Genomic DNA, 26,703 nt, shown 5'->3' with positions numbered 1-26,703 from the left:
CTCTCAAGACGAAGCAGGGCTCGTCTTTACACACTTCCTAAATGCCTTAACAGAGGACAATCCAATTCATCAAACACTGCCATTTTTGTTTATTGTGCTGATGGGATGAGTTGAGAACCCCCTAATGCAGCATCTGATGTATATTTCATTTGCATACAGTTACATGCATTTGGCTTCGGTTTGACATTTTGCCTGGTCTGCTGCGGGCCGATATCTGCTCTGTCACGGCCCAAAGCCTTACTAAAGATAGATGAGAGATAGATACGTCAGAGTGGATTTCTGGACTTGTCCACTCAGGCTGCATAGGACACGGTCAGCAGCTGAGGGGCCGTTTGTTGCGCGCATATGTGTAAGCTTCCCTGCCGCACGGGGCAGCCTCTGCGGGGTATGTTCTGTTTTTAACTCTCCACGCCCCTCTAAGACAGAAACCAAGACTGGGCCTGTCCAAACACATTACAGTAACCATTTGGAAGATGGTTAAAAAAGTCGGGGAAGAGAAAGTGGGACACATAAATAAGCAGCGGAGTTCCCACTCTGTAACACAGTACATAGTGATCACTGCTTTTGTAAAGCACTGTCTCACATAGAGGCAAAAATGGGTACTCTTTAGAACATCGTGACCTAAAAACAATGAATCAATAATGTTTTTTATCTCAAGGACAAGCTTAGTACACACTTCACAACTACAAATCCACACGGACATTTCACAATTTCTTCATTTTCAAGTCTAAATCCTAACGTTTCCCTTAAACTTACAACACAGTTTATACATTTGAAGTCAGATATTAAACATGTGGTGTCTTTTTTAACTCATTGCCAGATATTAAATCAGACTAGATGATTCCCGTTTTAGGTCTGTTAGGACCCTCCGCCCAACTCCTGCACAACGTAGGAGGAAGAGAGCGATAATTGTCAGGAGAGAGGGAAAAGAGCACGAAGAAAAAGAAGCATTTAGAGACGGTTATTTAAGGAGAGATGAACAAACAAAGACGGCTCTGGATTTATCGTCTGGTTCAGAGAAATTGTCCAACAAACGGGTTTTCTGAAACAAATCGTTGCAATCAAAAGTAGAAATTCTAAATATTTGATTCACCATCTGAAAAAAGGTTTAGTGTAACTCAACAATTTGTATATTCCCTGCTGATATATACTGTACTTTTTTAAGTGAATCAGAGTGAACCTTTATGAGTAATCCATCACTTCCTGCTTCCCTGGAGTGCAAAAATAATGTGACACACAGGCTTGTGTCTCTCATCTACTCTTCAAGATGGGAAACACAGGAGGACATGCCATTTGAGTAAGACAGACTAGTGTAGATCTTAAGTCAGGAAATGGCTACAATGAAAGCTCACTGCCTCAGTTTGAGGTCAAAGAAATAATTAAAAAGTTTAAAACACGTCAGAAACAAAGCTGAAGAAGGATCCATGTTTTTATCTTTGCTACGGCACACAATGAGGAGGATGCTAATGACACATTTAGTTTATTCAGTGTCATAAATCTCTTTGTCCTTTACTTTTTATGTACACATAAAAAACTTAATCAGCAGAGAGCAAACATGGGCAGAAATGTTCTTGGTCAGATTGTTTATATGCTGCAGAAATGAATGTTTCCTGTGTTTTCTGTTTCAGACACAGAAGCAGAGAGGAATGCACTAAAAGAGCATGTTTACCCCAAGCTGCGAGACTTTTGCAGGGAGAACTATGGCATTGAATTCCAGGTAAGAGACCACGTTTAGCTTTTTTTTTTTATATTGTTGTTTTTGCCTCCTTTTGGCCCCAAAGAGTGATAACTTGCAAAGTTTTTCCTAGGTGCCTGCAAATCTCCACGTACATTATGTATTTTAGAGCCGTTTAGAGGTGTTAGAAGCCCCTTGGGCTACAAGCAGAAGTCTGTTTCTCTTCAAGCAGACACAGAAGGGTAGCAGAGATAAGGCTCCCTTCGGTGAAGTCTGGCGCTCATGTAGATGTGGATAAGGAACTGTGATGCGAGGGCTTTCCTTTTGTTGTTGTTGTCGTCAGAGAGCAGCTGCACCCTCCCTGCGGCGTCCACCTATCAAGATCATTTGCGTTGCAAATCAACATACGCAAAGAGATTGCTATCAGAGGTTTATTTGTTAACAATTCAAGGAGAGTCCTGGAGGTAGGGGTAGATTTCCTCCATACAGTAGATGGTTCCTGGACAGCTTCATGGCAATTTATTTCTGACAAAAGGGAAACCTCTGACTTAGTTCAGACAGGGACATCTGGAGTCCTATTTTTATCAGATTGACTTGATCACAAACCGCTTTCAGCTCAGACCAGCCTGTATGCTTAGAACACCTCCTGTAATTACACAGGGACACTTCTGAGTGCTTTATAGTAGGAGTGGTTTCATATTTTACAGACTGATGGTTTCAGCATCCAGTTTTACATCCTAACGTGACTTTTTTAAGTGCAAATTTACAAACGCTGTTGATCAAAGAATTACAATAAAATTCAGCAGTTTTATTAACCAGCAGATTACGGGTGATGTTTTTGCATTACTGAAACCTGTCTATTATATAATTTTTATTTCATCAGGGCTGCAACAACTGATTTTCTTTGCTAATCGATTAATCTGATGACTAGTTTTTTGATTAATCAATCAGATAGCAAACGGTGTGAGAGATTTTTACAACATTTTGCCACAGTTGTCACGGACCAAAGTGCAGACAAGAGCTCGGCAAGATCATTTTTGTAATTCAGCGATTTATTTACAAAGTCAAAAAAACGTAGCAAAATCACTGCAGGTTTCCCAAGGCAAGGCGTGGCAAAAACAAAGCATAATCATGGACGAGAACGAGGTGTGATGAACACAAACAAGGAACCAGCAACACACAATGACACAAAACCAACTAATATACTGAGGGAGACAAAGGGCAGGTAATCAAGGGAACTGAGAACAGGTGCGACAAGGAGGCAGGAAAGCAAAAGGAACAGGTGAAACAAATACAAAGGCTGAGGAAGAGTGAAAGGAGTAAACAGAAAACACAAACTGAACAAGAGAATAAATCAGAGGAGGAAATAAAGAATTAGAATAACTATGAAATAAAGTACACAGAGAAACTAGAGGGAAAATATAGAAACCAATAACCCAAGAACAAACAAAGAGCCCACAAGAAGAATCTAAATTACAAAAATAAACAATAACTAAAGCTGAGATAAGAACAAATACCTAACCATAATTAAAAACACAGAGATACTAACTAAGAATCCAAGGATGAATAATTATAATAATAATAATAATAATACCACAAAAAGAAATAAGAAAGCAACCACAAAAGAAACTAAGAGCTAGAGGGAGACAAAACACACAAGGAGATGGTAGAGGGAGCAAAACAAACTAATAACATAATAGAAACATCTAGACAAAATAAACCATCACAAAGAAACCATAAGGCAAAGTCCAAAATGTCACTCCGTGACAACAGATTTGGACAGAGTAGAGCATATTTACAGACAAAGAAGGTTTTTCACCTTAAATGCAAAAAAATATATATATATATATATACTACCGGTAAAAAGTTTTACAATGCCTTTCTCATGATTTTCTTTATGTTTATGACTATTTACATTGTACGTAGATTCTTAATGAAGGTATCAAAACTGTGAATGAACACATATGCAATTATGTGGCAAACCAAAAATTGTAAAATAACTTTAACTATGTAATATTTTAGAATCCTTAAAGTAGCCCACCTTTGCTGTAATGACTGAAATATTAACCTTTAGCCGTCTCTCAATAAATGTCTGGGAAGTTCTTATTTGTTATCTTTCTCATATTGTTAAAACTGCCATTATTCTTATTGTAACAGTATGCATGGCAAATTACAAGCATGCAAACACTAACGTCAAATGGTTTAAACACATGTAAAGGAACAGGTTGCAAAAAATCACCTAGACCTAGAAAGTGACCAACAATATCTTAGATGTTCAGTTCACCACCCGTGCATGAAAAGAAAACGTCTAAATGTGAGAGAGTAGCAGACAAACCTCTTGCCTTTGCTTCCTTCTAGAAGCCTGACTTCATGTTTTAACATCTTACAGGTGTTATAAATAGCTAACTTTGAGTCATCCTCATCTGTAAAAAGATCTCGCACCAAAACTCTGATATTATTGTCACAAATGAGCCTTTTAGAAGCAGTGTATTTCAGAAGTATTCATACCTATTTATCCCGTTACATTTTTTAAACAGCAAACATGTAAAGGAACCAGAACTGAACCTTCTGGGCAACATGCAAAAAGGTGTGCAGGAAAGCTAACACTGCATATCACAGGAAACATACTATTTCCAAAGCATGGTGGTGGTAGGATCATGCTGTGGAAATGTGTGTCTTAAGTAAGGGCAGTGGAGCTGGTGGGAGTTGATGACTTGCAGCTGTAATTGTGTTAAAAGTATGCAATCCACAATTGTATTTATAATGGTATCACATAAAATCCCAATAAAATGTATTTCATTTTTTGGTTGCAACGAGCCAAAATCTATCAAATTGGGAATACTTTTGAAACGCAGTCTATGGATAATAAATTTATTTTTTGGGGGCTGGATTTCCCCCAACTAATCAAGTTTAGTGAAGCTGAAAATCGGCCAAATCTTGTTTCTTTACGGTCTGAGCAATCACTTAATCCTGATTATTATGTTTCAGAGCAGAAGAGAATATTTGTTGTATCTCACACTTTGCCATGTAAATCAGATTAACCTCTGGTTTTATCCTTCGGCAGCCTCTCGTGATGCCACACACATCTCACATACATGAACATAAGCGTGTGTGATATGGAAGATAACAGAGGTCTCTGGGCCACATGTCTGTCTGGTGATTCAGCTCCTTGTGATCAAGTGTGAGCTGAAATGATTATGCAGAAGGCCTGGAAGTTAATACTGTGACTCATTTGTGTTACTCTTCCTCCTCCTCCTTCTTCTTCTCCTCCTCATCCTCACCTTCTCCATATGAGATTTGCCTCCTTGGCTGGAATCACCTTTTCACTGGAGCTCGCTGACGATGCGTGTCAATATGTGTGACGACGTTTGGCTCATGAATCATTGGCCGTGTGGAATCCTTTATGGTTTTCCCGCTCCGTGTTGTGGATTCTTCGCTGAGCTGCACTCGTTTTTTTTTCTAGTGTGGATTCATAATTTACAAGCGATCCCGCCTCCTCTTTCACATCCGCGCTCCCCACCATTACTCACACACGACTCGTGCACATCCGCTGACACACATATGCCAAAGCCGCTGCCAAACACCAATTCTCCCAAGTCCCTCATCATTTGACTCAGTTTCCATACAGAGCATTCCCCTAACAGGATGGATAGCGGGAGATGGAGCATCAGGGAAAAATAGGCCACAGAAATTCAGGCCGGAGGACAGGGTCCTGATTCAGTCAGTGCACAGCTTCCTGATCCCTCTTTACCAATTTTATTCCCCCGTGTCCTGCTACTTTCCTCTGTTTAATCAGTCTCTTGCAGCCTTACTTTTCATAAGAAATATCAAACACTGAATCAGGCTAAAACAAAACGTGTCCACAGTGAATGTCAGTTGGTTGATCTTGAATTGATCCTGTAGTAAGCATTTGTTAAGCCCTGATCACTGGATTTTATGGTTATATTTCAGGCGAAAGAAATACTTTAAAGGGCATCAAGAAATATCTGCTTATAAACCTTCAGATTTCATATAAAACTAATAAGGATCCCATCAAATTGCTACCAGTAGAGCTGATGGTGAGACAATTCTTTGTTTAAATCATCTCAGGAGAAGGCAGTGTTTTTTAAACCACAGAGAGACGATGAGCTGTAGTTTGCAGGGCCAGATTACAAGCATTACTGTCTTTTTTCAACCACGGCTGCTTGTTACTTTGGAATAAGGCCTAATTGTCATTCCAGTTCCCGTCCAACAGTTGAGACTGGATATTTATTCATTTAGAGACAGGAAGTGAACAGAAGGGGAAACATTGACAGCTCATAGTAACCATATAGGCACTCTAAGCAGTCATTTCTTGAGCATCTATTTGTATAATACTACCACTACTACTAAAAATAATAATAACATAAATAGTATGTAAAAAGAAATGTCAACAAGTTACAACAAATAATATTTTAACAGCATTTTTTGAGCTGGAGGTTTTTGTTACTAAAATCAACAAAAGCCTGAAATTCTAAAAGTTCTGATTATGAAAAACAAATTCATCTATCTTATGTGAGAACGTGATCTAAAACTGCTGAAAAATAATGATGATTTTCTTACTTTTAAATCAGCTGTACAATCAGCTCCTCCTTCAGGCAAGAGTTAAAAGTATACTAAAGAAATTCTGTTAGCAATGTTGCCTTTACTCTGTTAACACAGTAAACTGTATTCTGACCACTTCTGTGCAGCTGCTGTCACTTTATGGCTTGTACATCTTGCAACAAAACTGGGACATTTAAAGAAGAGATGAGGGGGAAGACAACATATGCCAATGCCTAAAACAAAGCTTTTTTAATGTATTGTATCCATTATGCTTGGACTTCAAAGGGAGGAAATACTGCTTATTGGGAAAGCTGGATTTCTTTTGGAAAATATCACCCACTCTTTGTATTAGGTTTTGGTAAATTAAATTGGAATTTAAAGGGTTAAATTTCATCATATTTTAGAGCTAGAAAATCTAAGTATTGTGATAGTATAAAACATACAGGGGTTGGACAATGAAATTGAAACACCTGTCATTTTAGTGTGGGAGGTTTCATGGCTAAATTGGACCAGCCTGGTAGCCAGTCTTCATTGATTGCACATTGCACCAGTAAGAGCAGAGTGTGAAGGTTCAATTAGCAGGGTAAGAGCACAGTTTTGCTCAAGATATTGAAATGCACACAACATTATGGGTGACATATCAGAGTTCAAAAGAGGACAAATTGTTGGTGCACGTCTTGCTGGCGCATCTGTGACCAAGACAGCAAGTCTTTGTGATGTATCAAGAGCCACGGTATCCAGGGTAATGTCAGCATACCACCAAGAAGGACGAACCACATCCAACAGGATTAACTGTTGACGCAAGAGGAAGCTGTCTGAAAGGGATGTTCTGGTGCTAACCCAGATTGTATCCAAAAAACATAAAACCACAGCGGCCCAAATCACGGCAGAATTAAATGTGCACCTCAACTCTCCTGTTTCCACCAGAACTGTCCGTCAGGAGCTCCACAGGGTCAATATACACGGCTGGGCTGCTATAGCCGAACCTTTGGTCACTCATGCCAATGCCAAACGTCGGTTTCAATGGTGCAAGGAGTGCAAATATTGGGCTGTGGACAATGTGAAACATGTATTGCTCTCTGATGAGTCCACCTTTACTGTTTTCCCCACATCCGGGAGAGTTACGGTGTGGAGAAGCCCCAAAGAAGCGTACCACCCAGACTGTTGCATGCCCAGAGTGAAGCATGGGGGTGGATCAGTGATGGTTTGGGCTGCCATATCATGGCATTCCCTTGGTCCAATACTTGTGCTAGATGGGCGCGTCACTGCCAAGGACTACCGAACCATTCTTGAGGACCATGTGCATCCAATGGTTCAAACATTGTATCCTGAAGGCGGTGCCGTGTATCAGGATGACAATGCACCAATACACACAGCAAGACTGGTGAAAGATTGGTTTGATGAACATGAAAGTGAAGTTAAACATCTCCCATGGCCTGCACAGTCACCAGATCTAAATATTATTGAGCCACTTTGGGGTGTTTTGGAGGAGCAAGTCAGGAAACGTTTTCCTCCACCAGTATCACGTAGTGACCTGGCCACTATCCTTCAAGAAGAATGGCTTAAAATCCCTCTGACCACTGTGCAGGACTTGTATACGTCATTCCCAAGACGAATTGATGCTGTATTGGCTGCAAAAGGAGGCCCTACACCATACTAATAAATGATTGTGGTCTAAAACCAGGTGTTTCAGTTTCATTGTCCAACCCCTGTAATTCACAATAACATAATTTTTCAGACCTAAGAGGTAATTTTGAAAGATGTTTTTGAAAAATAAAGTACCTTTTCAGCTACGCCTTTTGAAAGACTGCCATATATGAATGAGAACATATTGTCTGGAACAGCAGAGCATGAGTGCTTGTTGTTTTAAACAGAAAACATACCTTTCTAATAGGAAAATACCAAATGAGTGTGTGGTTGCTTTATTGCAACATGAGAACACAAAATACTTCATGCCATGGCTGTAACAAATATCTCTGGTAGTAAGTCTGCAGCCAGACTATAAAGGTGAGCAGAGGAGTAATTTGTGAGCATAAAGTTTTCCAGGTGAGAACATTTGTTTTATAGTGGTTTTTACTATGTGTCATATTTCAGTAGAAAATGCTGACGTTCACAGATCACCTTATCAAAGTAAATCAGTAACTGCTCTCCAAAGAGGGTTTCTCCATGTTTACAGATAAAAAGTAGCTTCACCTGCAGCTTATTTTTTGTCAGTGCCTGAGCAAAATGAATGAACGAGTGGTTAAATGCACTATGCACTATGGACTGATTGAAAAGCAGTATTTTTACTTATTTTCCAACCAACGACTTGTTGTTGTGGGGAAACTAACTACAGACAGGATCATAGTTTGAGTGGTGTGACAGAAGGTGTCCTCAGAGTAATGTTTTGACAGCTAGATTACTGTAGTTCAGTTAAACCCTCATGAGTAAATCACAGATTGGTTATTTTTACAAATGTGAGACTTTGAGGTGCTTCTATTTATTTCTGCTATATTTTACACAATCTCTACATGTCTCACTAATATTGTGGTAAACATTCTGGTAACACAGTTGTTTGAAGAATTAAGAGTGCCGGGTACACACCTGTGATCATCACAGTCACAAACAGATTAAACATTACAATGTCTTTCTAAATGCTGGCAACATTTAATGTTTAAATAAAGTTGCAGTTATTCACCATTCTAGAAAGCTTTTAAATCCCTGAGTAGGGTGCTGGTTTGTTGGGTCTCGAAGCTGCTCTTTGCGGAGATTTCTCCTGATTCTTTCCTCCTTATTGAACAACTAGGCATATAAATGAGTTCACTCCCGATCTAGACACTTGGTTGTCACTACTTTCTTCCTTGCTGGACATTGTCTTATATTTACACATTTAGAAAGAAAAAGCTGTTTTAAAAATGATCATATAGGCTCTTTAAAATAAGATAATAAGCCTTTTGCCCTGAGTGTTTATATTCGGCGTGCCACCTTAATTGTCTCCAGACTGAGATAAAAATAAAAAAAAGGCTCGAATGCATTTTTCGGTCCTCCATCTGTTTACCTGGACTTTATAATTCTCATTTTGTATCTCAGTCTTCTCTCAGTCTGTTGCTTTCAGTCACTGGCAGCAGGCCATCTTCTCTATTCACAGCATGCGTCCTCTGTTTAGTCTCTATTCAAAAAAGCCAGCCGCCTTCTCACAAAAAGATGCTGACAATCAATAGAGATAATCAAAAGTAAAATATGAAACATGTGCATGGCTCCACTGGCATTTTATTTATAGATAAACCACAGGAGAGTTATTCATTTGATAGAGGATGTCTCATTTATCATGTCCTTTTATTTGTTTCTGTAAAATCTGGTAGACATGTGCATCTTCAGTAACAACTAAAAAGACATTGCTCCACAATTTAAGACTGAATTTAAGTAAATTTACATATTGATCATATCTGAATACAAACATACATTGCCTTATGGATCAAATTAGCTTTGCACATGTCTTCCAGTAACACCTACACTCATTCTCCCACTCTTTTTGCCCTTGAGCATGTTGAGACCAGCTCAGTCTTCAGTCAGCCAGCGGCTAGTCTGACTAAGAGACAACTTTCTGCTCTACGGTCTACACTTAACGGGTTGGTGGGAAAAACTGATAATACCCAGAGGACGCATTGCCCACAATGTTTCTCTGTGTAAAGAATTAAATGGACTTTGAGTGCAGACTTGGTTAAAATTCAGGAATGTGTGTGCCCTGGGATATATATTCTAAAATGCTTCTATTCATCTGAAATGGATTTTGGCATCTGGAGAAATTTATTTATTGACTGAACTGTAGGGCAGCTAGCAGAAGAGAACATATATTTCACTGTACATATTTGCCCTGACTCATTTGAAGTATCGACACCTATCCTCCCTACACAACCGAAGTGTAAGTTAGAGTTTCTGCAGCAATCTGTGCAGGGAAAAGAGCAACTTTGTATCTCAGATCTTCTTTAGATCTGTGGCAGCAGTTAACATTCAAAAAAAGTTTAACGGTGTATCTTCAAGGTTTTATTTAGTTCATTAAAGGTCTTAAATCAGTGCCTGCTTATATTTAGCTCTGAATTATCTCCATCTGAGGGAAATCCCAACATTCACTGACAGAAAACTGTGTTTAGTAGCTCACAATGTTACTCTATCTTAAATACAATGATAAAGGTAAAGCTAATAAAATGACAACAGAAATCTTCCATTCAGTAGAAAATGAAGGAATCTAGCCACAAGACATCTTTCAGAATTTCCAGTAGAGAACTGGTCCAAAACATGTATACTTGCCCATAGTACAAATTATCATGTTTGGAAAAAAATAATCCAGGAGCTCAGCACAAACCACTCCTTCCAACTATAACGCACAGTAGTGGAGGGGTCATAATTGAGGTTTGCTTTGCAGCCCCAGAAACTGGTCGTCTTCCGGTCAGTAAGTCAACCATGTAAACCTAATTACTCGAGTTGAATGTGATACCATCACTCAGGCAGGTGAGGTTGTACCCACATTAGTTTTGAAGACAACATTAGTCTCATGTCCAGCTGAAAAGGAATAACTGCAGGCAAGATGAACTGTGCTGTTGCCCAGTCAAACCAAGTGCTAATTTGATTGAAAATATAAATCATTACCTAAGAAGAGCTGTGCTGTGAAGTAACTCTAGAGGTAATGGCGGTAGCATATGTCCATGTCCATGTAGTAGAGGGGGGGGCTCTGGGAGCGTGACGTGGCCCTCTTTTGCTCTTGTCCTGGCGTCTGTTCTGGTTCAGTAGAGAATGGAGGTGTGGGGATGGACTGGGGGTGATGGTCTCACAGTGCCACTGGAGGAGCAAGGGGGGCTGCGCCCTCTTGGTGGGGTGTTGTTTGTATGGGTGCTTAGGCCACGCCACAGACTAGTGAGATCCTGTCGGGTGGCCTGTGGCTCCCCTGGATGTATCACATCAGCTGTGAGCCACAGGGGCTACGCAGGGCTTTGGTGGGTATCCTTCCCTCTTAACCTCCCAGGGGCTAACTCATAAAAAGGGAATGGTAATGTGCCCTTCCTTCCTTGGTCCTTCCAAGTTTTATCTGTGGGCTGACGCCTGCTCGGCATGATTGGGGATCTGGAGGGGTCTCCCCTGCTTGGTGCTGTGTGGCATTCTGCCAGGGGTGTTTGGGGGCCCTGGGCTGCTGGGAGGACTGGGCCCTGGGATTGGCCTGCGTGGCAGGGGATGGCAATTTTACTGGTTTAGGTGGTCTTGGTGCCCTGTGTCTCACCTTGTGCTTCTTTGGGTTTGGGGCTGCTGCTTCTGTGTTTTACTGAAGACTTACCTTCGTGTAGAGCATATTGCTGCCCTGGAGTGGTACCCTGTCTGTCTGGGGCTACTATGGCTTTCTGGAGCCATGGCTACCTGTCCTTGGGTGCTGCTGTTGGGTGCTGTGCGTTGCAAGATTTCTACTTTTCTTGTCACTCTAATAACTGTGGAACTCCAGGTGACAACCTCACTTACACACACACGCACTGACACACTGAAAATCCAAATGGTTCAAGGTCATACAAACACAGGTTACTATTACATCAGTGTGGCCTGCCTACTTTGATACTGGATCATGTAATTATTTAACAAAGTTAATCATGCAATTAGGATTTTATCTGGAGATACCTTTCTGTAGAGAAAAAACTGCACATGTTTCTATGTATCAGGAAGGGCTCATACCCCTGATAGATGTTAATTTAAAGTACTCTTAATTTTACCAACATTTTCTGATGGCAATATTAATTCTGGAATGGCCCAGAGAGAATCCTAACTTGAATTAGATAGAGAATCTATGGAGGGAGCTAAAGATTAGGGTGATGGCAAGAAGGCTTTCCAACCCATTGACTTACATCTCATTCCAAAACATGAGCGGTCAAAAGTACCAGTGGAAAAGCTTTTCAGCTGGTATAAGAAGCTTTTGGTTGCTGTAATGCCAATAAAGGTTTTTTCATTTTCTTAATTTAGAAGTTCAGTTAAATAAAAAAATATATTTTGCCAAAATGATACCCAGTTTAAATCGTCATGTTGTCTTTTAGGCAATGCCTGTGTCATTTCCAAATAGAAACAAGCTTCTTGGTTTAAAGGAAATATCTTAAAGTGTAAATCTTCCAGGGGCATGGGTAGTTTTGTGTCTAAGTTTTCCAGGTCTGGATTAGTATGGAAACATGGAAAATAAAGTATGAAGAAATAATTTTATTTCCAGACCTTATTCAATTAGACCACTGTATTCACACATGTTTATATTGTAAATTATAAAATTTGGATGAAAATAATTGTGTGGGAACCCCAAGAACTCACTGTCTATTATTTTATAAGAACCAACCGACTCAAGCAGACAACAGTGGAAACAAATAATACAATGTTATTGAACATTTTAAAAAGCATTGTTCTAAATAAAAATGGGAGAAGAAAGCAGTTGAAGCAGTCATCCAGAATGGCTGAATTCAGTATTAGTTCTATGGTGTACATATATTTATATATATATATATATATATATATATATATTTATTTATTTTTTTCTGAAAGTATTTGGTCTTTTCTCTACGCTTAGTTTGGTAATTAGCTGTTTTAACATCCCATTGAGAGTAAGCCAGAATGCTTATAATGCTAACTCATGTTGCTTGTTGCTAATGTCCATTTCAAAACTGTGTTATCTTAAAAGAAATTTGGAGCTCATGTCAAATGGGAGCTGCTACTGTCTCTGTTGTTTTGCTTTAGAATAAATGTCCAAATTGACAACTTTGTCTCTCCGTAAACAGGAAGACTGTGATGGTAATTGACCTGCTTTTTCCCATGATCCAATGCTCAACCAGAGAAAACTCCAGTTCCAGTGGCTGTCTCTCTCTGGCATTTCATTTAACTGACTTTAAACCTTAGGAACAGTTCGATGCAAACTTGTGGTCAGTTTGACACCGGGGCTTTTAAAAACCGTAGTAGTCCTTCAGCCAAAAGCCAGTCCACTGCTTGGAGGACAATTTAGGCACAGCCGAACACAACAAAACACCTTATTGTAAGAATAAAGAACACAAAGCAAAAGCAACTACCTAACGCAATATGACTTTATTTAAATCACTAACCTAAAAAGAAGACCCAAATAATACCTCCTTAACCCGAACAGCCTTAAATACTTTGTTGTAAGAGAGAATGTTTTTTTGACCTCTTTGCATTTCCTTTGAAAACAATGTCATTACAAACATTTAAAGGTTTGCTGGTGAAATCAAGTCCTACATCTTGTTGGTGTTTCATATTTAAGGGAAAGATCAAATTTGTCAGGGGATTTGTTGGTAAAACCTATGTTTTTCCTCCATCAGCTAAAAGTCAGCATTCATCAGACATACTTAGAGATTCACAACATGCGTTTAATAAAACTGCCAGCAGTACTGAGCTTATGATACATTAGTGTTGGTGCTGCAACTATTTTTACCAGTCTCTTGCCTTTGAATCTTTCTTATGTTGGGGCTTTTGCTACATTTTTCCCGCCCGATATTATGCCCTTTCTTCCTGGGCATCTTTGGGCAGAATCCCAAAGTCTAATGGTGTAACATTCAATAAATAAATAAATAAATAAAAACATTATAAACCTCTTCTCCTGCACTTGACCCGCCATGGGCAAACGCGTCGCAAGGGCATCGAAAAGCCGCTTATTGGAAGCTGCTTCATCTGTTATGTAAGTAATAGCACCCTTGTAATTGTAGTTTAGGAGGAAGCGTTGGGGAAGGAAAGTTATCAGAGAGAGGAGCAGGAAAGTTGCCTGAAAGAAAAACAGAAGAAGAGGATGAAAAGACCTTCTCCTTTGTTAAAGACGTTCTGAACGTTACCTTACTTGTCTTCATCTCTGCGCTCTTGGCTCTCTTTCTGTATCTCCTCACCCTTCTCACTATTATTGGTCTCCATCCCTTCATTCTCCATCGAAGCACAGCAAGTGAGGGCGCAAATTTAATAAGAATATCCTTGCCACATGCACGCAGTGAGTAGAAATGAGTAATGTCTTCATTTAGCTTTTAATTACTGTGCATCCTCCCAATCACCTGCTGCAACCTTTCTGCAATCAGGGGGGCACTCATCTCACTACATTCCTCTTTCCTCCGGTCCTTGTCAACACAAGGCCCATCACAGCCACCCCACATGTGCTCTGAAAGTAGATTAGTGACACTGATACAGTGTGACTGATGTGTCAAGCAATGAGGTTTTCACAACAAGCCAACATGAGGGATGTTTATCAAGTATGCACACAACTGAGTGGGAGAGATTTTTCCTTTTTTTTGTTTTTATAAAGTAATAGCCTTCTGCTAGGGGAGGATAAGAACTGTATTTAATCAGCCAAAGTGTCTTTTTTATCCCACGCTCTCATAATTTGTTTTCCTGCTGGCTCTGCCAAAACATTTTGCCCTTTACCAAAAAGTTAATTGCAAGCCATTCTTACAAAGTTTAAAGACAAATATGCTATTTGGGTTCAAGTTAGCCGAAGCCCTAGCACTGTGAGCATTTGTGAGATTTTTTTGTAGTGGCTTTTAGCCACAGTATTTCAGACAGGATAGGGGCAGAAGGCCTACAGCAAAGGTCCTGAGGTTGGGAGTTAAACCCCATTTATGGAGTGGCTGCTTCACTGCTACACCACTCAACGCACTCATGAATAGATACTAAGGCTAGAATTTGTCAAGATGTGACATCTTAGACTTTGTATTTATTCTAGTTTTCCTATGCTTCTTATGATTATTTATCTTTGACTATAAGTTTGCTTGGTCTGTGTTTGGTCTGTGTGTCTCTTTATTTGTTAGTTAGTTCCTTCGCCATGTGTTAGTCTTGTTTTTAGGTTCACCTGCTCTCTCTGCCTCCTTGTCTCACCTGTTCTCAGTTCTTTGATTACCTGCCTTTGTTCTCCTTCAGTATATTAGTTGGTTTTGTTTCATTGTTCTTTGCTGGTTCCTTCGTTCACAACTCTCTGCACTACCCTTGTTCATGCCATGAGTTCCTGCAGTTTCAATCTCTTGTCTGCGCTTCGGTCCACTCCAAAACCCAATGTGACAGAATTGGGCTGAAGTTGGTCTAAAGGTGAAAGTTTAGGGGTTGCTAAATCAAGTTTTACAAGTGAAATACAGATGAGCCCAAAATATTCATACAGCTGGCAGGTTTAGGTAAAACAGATTTTTCATTCAGCCATGTTTGCTTCTGACAAACAATTAGACAATTATTTCTCAGAATATAGTAAAACAAATTATTGTTATTTATTTTATTGTAAATTGTTTATATCCTTGTCAATAATCAGTGGAAAATCTTTATTGGCATTACAGCAAACAAAGCCTTCTTATAATTGCTGGCCAGCTTTTTACTTGTTTCCACTGGTATTTTGATGATTTACCTTTCGTGATAAACTCCACATCTTTGAGGTTGAAAGGCATCCCTACCATCACCTATCAGGGTATTTGAGTTTTGTTTTGGTTTTTTTTTTTTCTGATCATAATTATCTTTCCCAGGCTGTGTTTTAATAGTTCTTTCCTTAGGTTTAATTTCTTAATGATTCTTGTGTTCTGTTCCTGATGCCTCCTAGTTTGTGTTCTGTAAGAGTTTCCTTGGGTTTCTTTTCTTGCATCTCTGTTCCTGTTTCCACTCCATGCCTCAGTCAGTAATCAGCTTCATCCGGTCCACCTGTGTCATGCCCGTTATATACATTGCTGTTCCGCTCACTCCACGCGGATACATACTGTTCATCTCTTGTTTGTCAAGCCAAGCCAAACCCTGTGCACCTTGCCTATTTTTGTTGCCACCTGGCTGTGTGACTTTTCTTCAATAAAACCTTTACTCACCCCAACTCTGCCTGCCTGTCTGCATTCTGGGGTCCATTTTAAGAGCTACTCCTGACAATCACCCTTATCTTTAGTACCCTTCTCAGATTCAAGGAGGTACTCTCTGGCTGGGCCACTCCAAAACATTCAGAAGAAACATGTTGGTAAAAGATTACTTTCAGCCTAAATCTGCCAGGGGTATGAATAATTTGTTAGCTGAAATAAGCAGAATTAAGAAGTAGGGGCTAAGGATACACTCAGTTTAGAAAAATATTCATAAGAAAACTGCTATTCCCATTTTTTCTGTTTTAAACAGAATACATGTTTCTTAATTCGTAAAATGTGTTATCAGCTTAGAATAAATCAGTCCAGTTAATTTCTCTAAGGGCAACAGTTTTCAAGCAGAATATCACTTAATAAGGACCACCTCATGGCAAAAAAGTTAAATATGTAATTTACAGGTGCAATGATTACAAACAGAAAGAAATGAATCAACGCAGGAATTAATTAATGCAAACTTGTAGGCCTTTTGGATTTGAAGATGGTCAAAATTGCTACACCTCACTTTAAAATAGTGAAACAGCTATTAAGTTTAGCACTTTATTGGGGACATCCCCCATTGAACATACTTTGCATGGGCTAATTAGAATATTGGTATCATCCTCATTTGCTTCATCACAAATAAAATGGAGTATTAATTAATCATATTTTGTGTTTGGCTGCATGATGCAGCATTTGTTAGCTGTGTTTCCTTGCATAAGATGAATTAATGTGGTAATAGGTCATTAATAAGACATTTACATAAATTCCTTAGCAGTGGTCCCTTTGTGCAGGATATTATACGTGTACGTGGGTCATATTAGATGGGTTAAAAGGCAATGCTAAAAAAGAGGCAATGCTGGAGCACTATTTACTGGAGAAAGTGTATCTTTGAATAAAAAGATAGATAGCAATTGTTGTGACGAGGGTTATTTCAGAGTCTGTGTTCTTGTCATTTTGAAGCCTGTAAAATTTTGACATATTGGAATGAAACCTTGTTATTGTTTTTGTCTTCTTCTACTAGTAATTTATAAGTTTATCTCTATACCTGCTCAACGGTGGACTGTGTTATTCTGTATGTTGACATGAATATCAGTAGCGAAAATGTTGGTGAAACAAATTTTTTTTACAAAAGCTACAGAGTTGTGTTAAGGTTCTGTTGTTTTTGTTGCATCTAAACTAAAGTTTTAAAGACTAAACTGTCTGAGTTAAGTATGATTTATATTTTCCCAGAAATAGTCAGGACTATTCTGGCTTTGAAACTTTGAAATTGCATCTATTGCTCACCAGGAAGAAACCTCCAGAGGGTTGACAGCTGTCTCCTTTGGCAGTAACACATCGTCTCCCAGGTGCATGACAACAATCAAGTATATGAGCAGAGGTGTATTTCCAGCCCTACCAATAATGGGAGAGGCGAGAGTTTCCCCGCCTGTCAAAGTTGAGTCACGCCTTCAATTTCTGGGTAAAGTGGCCTGCCAGTCATTCTTTCCACCAAACCCTGCAGATGTACCACTCATTTTGCCGGGCTGAAGTCATTTCAAATAGCTTGTCTTATGAGCTGAGGAGCATAAAGGTATGCTCCAGGATCCACCACGGTTATACATAACAGAAAGGAGACTGAGGAATCATATGATGGTGATCAGGAGGCATGTGTGTATTGCACCTGCATCCTTTATCTGTTTCTCCTTGAAAACTGCAAGGCCATCAGGAACAATGTTGCGAGCCACACGTCAGAGCCGGCAGGATAGAAGCTGTCAGGGAGCCAGGAAGCTGCAGCAGGAGGGCTTGTTGTCCTGTTAGATGCAGCTCCACCGTGAAGTCAGCCACACACACACACACACACACACATTTACAGGCATTTCCTCATGATTCTCTCCTCCACCGGGATATTCCCCCTGAGGCGTGGTTACAGTCAGAACTGTATCAACCGCTAGAACTTTGTGATGAAAGTGTTGAGAGAGGATGCTTGTGAGTCTCTGTTTCCTTCCTCCAATCTGGAAATTGTGTGTGCGTGTGTTTGCAAGTAAATGTGTTTCTATGGCACGGTGTGTGTGTGTGTGTGTGTATGTGTGTGTGTGTGTGTGTGTGTGTTCTTGTACTTGTTGCTGAGTGAGAACCATTTTTTGTATTTTTATCGCAAAGTGAGGACATTTTTCTGGTCCTCACTTTTTCAAATTCCGTTCTTGGGTTAGGTTTAGGACTAGGGTATGAATTGAGTTATTGTTAGGGTTAGGTATTAACTGGTTAGGGTTAGTGTTAGGGTCAGGGTTAGGCACTAAAAATCAAGGAAAATTAATGGAAGTCAATGGAAGTAACCGAAAAGTCCTCATAAAGATAGTAAAACACAGATGTGTGTGTGTTTATATTTTTTACATGGTGTGGCCCATTTTCTTAAAATATACTACGTTGTAAGGACCCACTACTCCTTGTGGGGACCAAAGCCCCATGGGGGATATGCTGTTCTTGGGGTAGGGGTTAAATTCAGGACTAAGGTGTGAATTGAGTTTAAGTTGGGGTTAGGGTGAGGATCAGGGTTAGGCCATATTAATTAATGAAAAATAAATGGAAGTACATGCAAAGCCAAACATACTTAGCCTGGCAAAAGTATAGATTCATCCTGAACTTTTTCACATTTTGTTACATGACAACCACAACCTTTAGTGTGTTCTATTGAGATTTTGTGTAACAGACCAGTGCTGATACATGGCTACAAAATGCTCCTTAGTTTTGGGCGTTAAAATGTTTTACAAATAAAAAACTTAATCATCTCATCATGTCTTGCAGGTTTTAGACATGTCCTTGCTCACACAGCTGATTTAAACAAGTGGATTGATTTAAATTACCTCCTCAACATGTCACCACTGCCTCAGAGGTTTGTTAGAACTAGTGTTGCCACAGTTACCTTGGAAAACTATTCTGATTACTGATTATTCCTTTAAAAGTAACTAAGTTAGATTACTAGTTACTTTAGTAGTTACATTTAGCAGCTGTTTACAACATACCCCCTCCGCCTAACCATAAAAATGACAACCGCAAAGTAGAGTACTAAGTAACACGTTACTCATAACAATGAATAAACAGCACCAAGAAGACCAAGGCACACAGCAGACAGGTCAGAGAAAGAGCATTAACCAGAGAAGCAGCCATGGTGTCCTTTGTAACTCTGGAGGAGTTGCAGAAACCCAAAGCTTAGGTGGTTAAATAGGACTATTATTAGTCATGAACTCCACAAATCTGGACTTTGTGGAACAGTGGCAGAAAGAAATACATTTTTGAGTAAAATTTGAAAATTAAGGTTCACTGTCATGTTTGGTGTCTTTTTGCTCCCTGTCCTGCTACATCCACCTCTTCTGTTGCAATCAGAGGTATTCCACCTACTCATCTGCAAGATGCTCCATTTAAGAGCTCATCAGCCTTCAGTACTCTGCCAGATCATGATTGAATTCCACGTTTTGACCACATTTCTGTGCCATGGATTCTCCTGTCTTGTCTTTCCCTCATCTGACTTCTATCAAGCTTTTGATTTCTGGACATCTACCTTGTTTCTGTGCCCCGACCTCTGAGTTTTGCCAAGCCCCGGGATAAGTAACCTGATCTCTGCCTCCTTGTGTATGATTTCTGCCAGTCTCTCATCTTAGATTTTGGATTCATTTCTGATGAATTATCTGACGCCTGAGTAGAGATTCAAGTCTGCCCCAGACTTCACTTTCAAATTACCTGCAGTGACATCATCACCCTCATCTGCCATTCTCTGATTCCTCTCTGGAAGATCAAGGGGAGTTCCACAGTGTGCACATCAAAGAGGGACTGGTTTGAGACAGAGACTGTTTGAAAAGAGCAAACCATCTAGATGGGGCTCCTCGTTCCGATCCTGAGATAGTTAGTGGCTTTCTTCCTGAGTCCTATTATCTCTCTGACTCTTCAACAGCCGCTAACCTGTCCTCTCCCATTTCAGAGTTTCCAGTGTGTTTCTACGAAGGTTCCTGACCCAAGCCAGTTTTGTTTTTAAAATAAATCTAAAACGTTCTTGGTGTCTTGCTAAAATTTTCTGTCCTCTGTCTGGTTCAATACATTCACAAACATTTCCCATCTAATCTGGTGGAGCTTTAGTTGTTTTACAAAGAAGAATGGACAACAATTTCAGTTCCTAGATGTGCAAAACTGGTAGAGACATCCAATGAAAGACTTGCAGCTGTAACAGCAAAAGGTACTTCTACAAAATTGTGACTCAGTGTGGAATGAAAATAAATACATTTGGAAAACTAGGATTTTCCTTCTGCCTCATATGTGTACAATACCTTGGTTTGGTCTGTCACTTAAAATCTGAATAAAATACATTGGAGCTTGAATTTGTAATACATCAAAATTGAAAAAGTGAAAAACTTGAATAATTTTTCAGGGTACTTTACATTCCATCTCCTCTGTTACTGGAGGAAATTAGCCATGCAGTGCACTAGGACTAACTTTTTGCTTATATTTGTGTGTTAAGGTGGTGGACCTCTACTGGGGAGTTGATCCAGAGGAGTGGGATAATCCAGACCTGCAGAGACTCCGAATGAAACTTTTGGAGGAATGTCTGAAGACCTCAGCCGGGCCATGCTTTGTTGTGAGTTTTGCATGCTTAGAAAAACAATAAGACAAAGTAAACTGGATTTTTGTTGTCACCTCTGACCCAATTAACTGTTACTGGTTTGTCTTTTATTGCAGTAACATGCTGAAAAATATGTAAAAATCCAATTTAGAGAACTTTCATTCATTTGAAAATTTTACTTTTTAAGTTAAACAGAATATCTGGGAATTTATTTTAATAATTCTTGACTTTACGTTTCTCTGGGATATAAATAGGATATGACAGAGGCTAATTTCTCTCAGCTGCTCTTCAACATTGGAAAGACAAGGAAAGCCAGTGTGTTGTATGAAAAATACTTTTTGAAGTTGTCTTTGTCCATGGTTGTCTGGTTTTTCAGGAGTTTTTCTGTGACACATCTTGGCATGATGTCACAAGTGGAAATAAAGACAAAATCTGGCGAACTCTGGAAAAAAGACTTGGAAAGACCTTCAGAAGGAATACTTTATATGCCAGCTTTAAAGTTTTACACCAAAGTTTGGCTCTTTTGAAATAAAGTGGTGGCTCTAAAGTTTCGCACAGATACATTGTTAAAGCAGTCCCAGCTTCTCTTTTTATAGCTGTACTTTGCTGTGGCCTGCAGGTCTTTTGACTCAGTTTGCTTTAGTTTCGGTTACATGTTTGTTATCTTATATTTATCAGAAAATACAAAATGCAGATGTCTCTTTGCTTTATTACCTCTGAGGCTTATCTTCTCGATTTAGAATTGAAACAAGTCCACAAAACCATTAGAAGCTTACCTAAAATTAAGAAGATAAATGGAGCTCAACTGGAAATTCATGAAAACATAATGCTATATTAAATCTGCACTTAAAGCTAAGTTTTTATTGATTCTTTCAGATCTTTTCAGGCTATGTTGAAAGAAAAGGGTCAGTGAGAGTGTAAAGAGGAAGAGCCAGGAGAGGAAACTGATTGTGAATTATTCAGATGGAACAGATCGAGTGTAGAGGTTGTAACTTATGTGAGAGGTCACAGTCAATGCTTTATGGGTACAACAGGAACTCCATCTCCAAGGCATAACCCCTGCTTCTCAAAATGATTTTTGTATCTCATCCTCTTCTTGCCACTCTGCATGCACTGCTTCCAAATGCTGCTTCCAAAAGGTTGCCGCTGAAACTTCTTCAGAGACAAAAGACAACAACAATTGTATAGATACTTTGTAAAACTGGCACATTCATAAAGAAAACTAGAGTTTAAACATAATTTTTCTGCAGCGAGAGCAAAATGGAACCAGTGCTGTTTGCGACACACAGATTGCATGACAAATTTGCTGTCTTCTAAATGTCGGTGGTAGTTTTGAAACAGAAAGACAAGAAGAACAAAACTGCTGCAAACTTCATCGAAATAGTCAATAATGTCATTGGATTCATCCTCTCTTTTCTGTAGGATATTGTTGCAAATGATTTCTCTGTTTTACCAATACACTTTAACACTGTGCTAAAAAGCTTGTTGCTAGTTTTTATTTACAATACAACCCTTATTAGATAACTGTAACACATTCAATTAGATGGAGGTACCCAAGGAAAAGTTAATTAACAGTTTTCAAATAAAATAACCGAATACGGTCTGTTTTTGTTGAGCAACAGAGCTGAGGTGCACTGGGGAACCCCTAGCCTGTTTGTTTTTATGCTGTGAGGGGAGTTTATTTTATTTATTAGGTAAACATTACAGTCTGGTTCTTTACTTTGATGACATTTTAAACGTTGGTACGGGATATTTGTGTAGACTACTTGTAATGTTTTTGACTTAGAATCATCATCCTGAAGGTAAATACTTTCTGATGCAGCCAGATGTTGTTCTTAAAGGTTTTAGAAGTTTCTTAATCTTCTCTGAATCTGGAGCTCTTTTCCACTGGTATTTGCTCAACGCGGCTCGAAGTGGCTTTACTCGGTTATTAGTCAAGTCAAGTTTATTTATATAGTACATTCTAGACGAGCTGACTTTAACTGAAAACCCGACGTCAGAAGATTGTCGATCGCTGATTAGCTAGGTGTCACTGGTTGCCTCACTACAGCAGCTCCATGGATGGCTGCTGACCAGTACTAGCGAACACCAAAGCAATGTCGTGAGAAGCTTAAAACACTGTAAAGTGATAACCAGACCATCAAAGACCCCAATGGCCAGAGTGTTTCAAACTGAAAAAATTGGGAGTGGTTCGACCAAATGGACGGCATTTAGTGTCATAAACTGTTAATTCGACTCAGCTATTGTGTTACTGGATTCCATGATGGATGATGGTAAGTGTTTTGTGACTTTAAGCATCTTTTATGCAACTCATCCCATGTGTCTTTGAATGAACATGGATAATCTGAGAAGTCAGCAGCACTACCCAAGCGTTTGTAATTGGCATTTATGTGCATTAAATGCTCATTTTCAAGAAGAGGTGACTTAAATAAGTTGATTTTCTAACTTGGTAAAATCATTACACAAATGACAAACAACTGTTCCTTGATATGTCAGTGCAAAAGAAACTGTACTCGTTAGTGAGTTTATGTTGAGGGATTTTGTGCCATACTGTCATCATATATGTATACATCAGATATGCACCACTGCTAGGTTTAAATAAATGCAACAATAACATCCCCTGCTCTGCTATGCAGATGCTTTGTCTGCACTGAGGAAGATATGCTTACCTCAGAGTGCTGAATGTTTACAGTGGGTGACATGCCAGGGAAGGTGGGCCTTCCTTTTCCTTTCCTTTTAAATAATTCAGCTCATAATTATTTGACCTCTTGGGGGCACTCAAACACTGTTTATTTAGCATTGAACTTTCTATCTGAGGCGGTCAGGTTATTGTTAAATATGAAAAAAAGAAAACAACAGACAGTGGATACACAAAAATACCTGTGCAGCACCATACAGTGATTAATTTCTTTACACTTTCACCCAAGCAAGATGTGTTTTCTAAGTGGCAAATAAAGTCAAAGTTATTTTTTAACAAAATGTTGACAAGTCTTACCTTAGTACTTTGGTGGAAGCTCCTCTAAAGGAGTTAAAGATTGTTAAACATTTTACTTGTTTGTTGTTATAAGTTTATAGAGACACTGTGACATTAAATAGGAGGATTTTAGCTCAGGCAGGATAAACTGGACTGACATGATTGCATGTGAGGTAAAACAAAGAAATACACCTGCACCTTTTTTTCTGGTGTCTAATAAATTGGAACTGATTTTATACATTGCCCACAGTCTTTCTGTGCTCTGACGTTGCTGTAGTTTCACTATCCTGACCCTTGCTGACCCCCAGCAGCACCACACAGCACACTGACGGATCGTACACACATATTACCTCAGGTTTTCTGTTCAGTTATTTTTCTCTGTGATGCTTTCAAACACAAGCTTTGTATCATAATTTTCAGAGTCTGTTAGAAGATACATACGCAAATCCACAGTGCATGTCTTCCCCATCTGGCTGGTTTAATGTTTAATGGCATATTCTAGTGGTTCTACTTCAGTAGTGAATGGGGGGGGTTATGCTGAGGGTCTCATGATAGCTGCACGGTCTCATTCAGACATGTCAAAGCCAGCTGCTGCCGTCCCAGCAGCCCCTCAGCGCTGCTCCCCGTCAGCCAGCCGGCCTCATTTTCAGGACCAGAAAACTCAGAGCCAGGAGCGGCGGTAGTGGTTTCTCTGATTAGGGACTCCTATTTTTGATAGTTCTAGGTTGTCTAAGGCATCTCTGGAGAATGGCTATTTATTTTTACTGGGTGGTAGCTCTAGATTTACATGTAAGTACAAGAGAAATTCTCAGATTCATACTTTTTATGGTGGGTGTGTGGTTGCGCAGGAATCATCATGTTCCTCGGTTTGCTTGCTTTCTTGTAACTTCTCTCATTTTCTTTCCTGTTGTTTGATGAAAACACACCCGCAGCCACTCATTACCACCCGCGTCACCCACTCAGGTGTTGCTGCCGCACACAAGCAACAGACCCAGGCACCTTCCATATAGCTGTGATTCAAACAGCAGAGTAGGAATGAGTAGATGAAAAGAACAAAAGACAAAGTCAGGACATGCTTTGAAAAGCCGAATTACTTCTGCATTGACTATTGATTTCCTCCTGCGTAGACACCCTGCAGAGAGAGAGAGACGGACATGTGTGCTGCAGGGCTGTTTTGTTGCTGCCACAGAGGATGTGTGCAACAACTGGAAACCTCTTTAATCTCTGTGCTGCACATAAACTACTCCTCATTCTCGGTTCTGCAGAGCCGTCCTGCAGGACCGACATAAACGGGCTCCAGGTAAGGTTGTCTTTGTCCGGATGATTCTATTTCAGAGATCCAGAATATCATCCTCTTCCTTAATGACCACCTTGGAAAAGCAAATTTGCGAGCCTCAGAGATGTCTTCACACTGTGATGTGATAATTTTCTCTGCACATCTGTACGGATCTATGAGTATAAAATTGTTGCAGTAGGTGTCGTTCAGGCGGCTGTTCAAGATTGTAAAACACACACACATACATACCAACCACACCTTGGCGAGAGTGGTTTTTCTCCATACTGTTGATTCGGGAAACGCTGGTTTCCATGGCGATAGTAAGGGTTGGCATGGTGATGGTGTCATTGACCCGAAGATTAGGCATGACAATGAGCCATGACTTCATTTCTCTTGCTCTTTCTCCAACAGTTTCCAATTCCCTTGTGGAAAGAAACAAATAAAAAAAACAGTAGAGGAATGCCTGAAGGTTCATATCAGCAGAAAAGTTCAAGCATCCAGATGTCTGCTGCATGAAAGGCATAGTAAAAGATTCTGCTGCTCATCTTTCACCTTTTTTCTCTAGTCAGATTAGGGCACCTGATTAACTTATAATATTTAAAAAAACTGTTTTTTTTACTGATGCTTCCCAGGTGTATACATGATGAAGCCTAGCTGATCTTACACCAACTGTTTTATAGATAGATAGATAGATAGATAGATAGATAGATAGATAGATAGATAGATAGATAGATAGATAGATAGATAGATAGATAGATAGATAGATAGATAGATAGATAGATAGATAGATAGATAGATAGATAGATAGATAGATAGATAGATAGATAGATAGATAGATAGATAGATAGATAGATAGATAGATAGATAGATAGATAGATAGATAGATAGATAGATAGATAGATAGATAGATAGATAGATAGATAGATAGATAGATAGATAGATAGATAGATAGATAGATAGATAGATATTTCTTGTAAACACCCATAAAGAAGTTTAAGATCACAGTTTGAGGTTTTTTGTACCAGTCATGTAAAATAGTATACATGACTGCTTCTTTCAAGCATACCTTTGTATAATATTTGTCTTGCCTACAGAAAAGAATAGACAGAAATGAGCTCCTTAAAGGAGATGCGCACATGGAAAAGGCAAAAAAGCTTTCTAGAAAAGAGATTTATGGGAAAATGAGACAAAGATTTGCTATTTGGCCACAATGTTGTGTGTTTGGAGGAGTCAAGCCCAGGTTTTCAAACTTAAGGACACTGACCAGCTGTCAAGCATTGTGGTGGCAGCACCATGCCGGGGGTCTGTTTTGTAATCAGTGGTACTGATGCCTTGCAGAAAGTTCTTCTTCAAATTCTCGCCCGGAAGGTAGATTGTTGAACCTTGGACTCACGAATGTGGTCCACTCATGATCCCAACACACATGTTTTAAAACCCTGGTTTAGAAATTAATTTTAAGGTTCCCCAAGCAATGACCTTCACTGACCCTAAATGTGTGGACAATGCTTATAATTGTGGTATGTCCCTTCAAAGTCAGATTAAATGGACTTTACTATTTGTAACAGAAGGAGTGGTCAGCTTACCAACCAGAATTATACCAGATGGTTGTTCTTTGCTCAATTAAGTCGAAAAGCATCTCTCTCTTATGAAACAGTTTTGACCCTGTTTGTTGAAAAACAGGTTTAAAGAAGTCGTCACAGCCAAAAATTGTCACTTTTTGAACTGAAGATGAATGTAAACGTATGTAAACTTCTCACCAGTATGATATATTTATCCAGTTATGTTTGAGGC

At 39.4% G+C, this 26,703-nt stretch overlaps 1 protein-coding gene across 2 annotated transcripts in view; it reads left to right on the top strand.

Annotated features, from left to right (window-relative positions):
* The window catches only part of LOC124880140 (NACHT and WD repeat domain-containing protein 2), a 73,654-nt gene that overhangs the window by 14,965 nt on the left and 31,986 nt on the right, over nucleotides 1-26,703 (top strand). For both annotated transcript variants that reach the window (XM_047385080.1, XM_047385079.1), the window contains 2 exons: nucleotides 1,629-1,717; nucleotides 20,561-20,677. In XM_047385080.1, coding sequence (XP_047241036.1) covers nucleotides 1,629-1,717; nucleotides 20,561-20,677 — 206 coding nt within the window. The remainder of the gene's footprint in view (nucleotides 1-1,628; nucleotides 1,718-20,560; nucleotides 20,678-26,703) is intronic.

Source organism: Girardinichthys multiradiatus, chromosome 14, assembly GCF_021462225.1.
Source record: "Girardinichthys multiradiatus isolate DD_20200921_A chromosome 14, DD_fGirMul_XY1, whole genome shotgun sequence".
NCBI classification, from domain to species: Eukaryota; Metazoa; Chordata; class Actinopteri; order Cyprinodontiformes; family Goodeidae; genus Girardinichthys; species Girardinichthys multiradiatus.
This window is presented reverse-complemented; position numbering and strand designations above follow the sequence as displayed.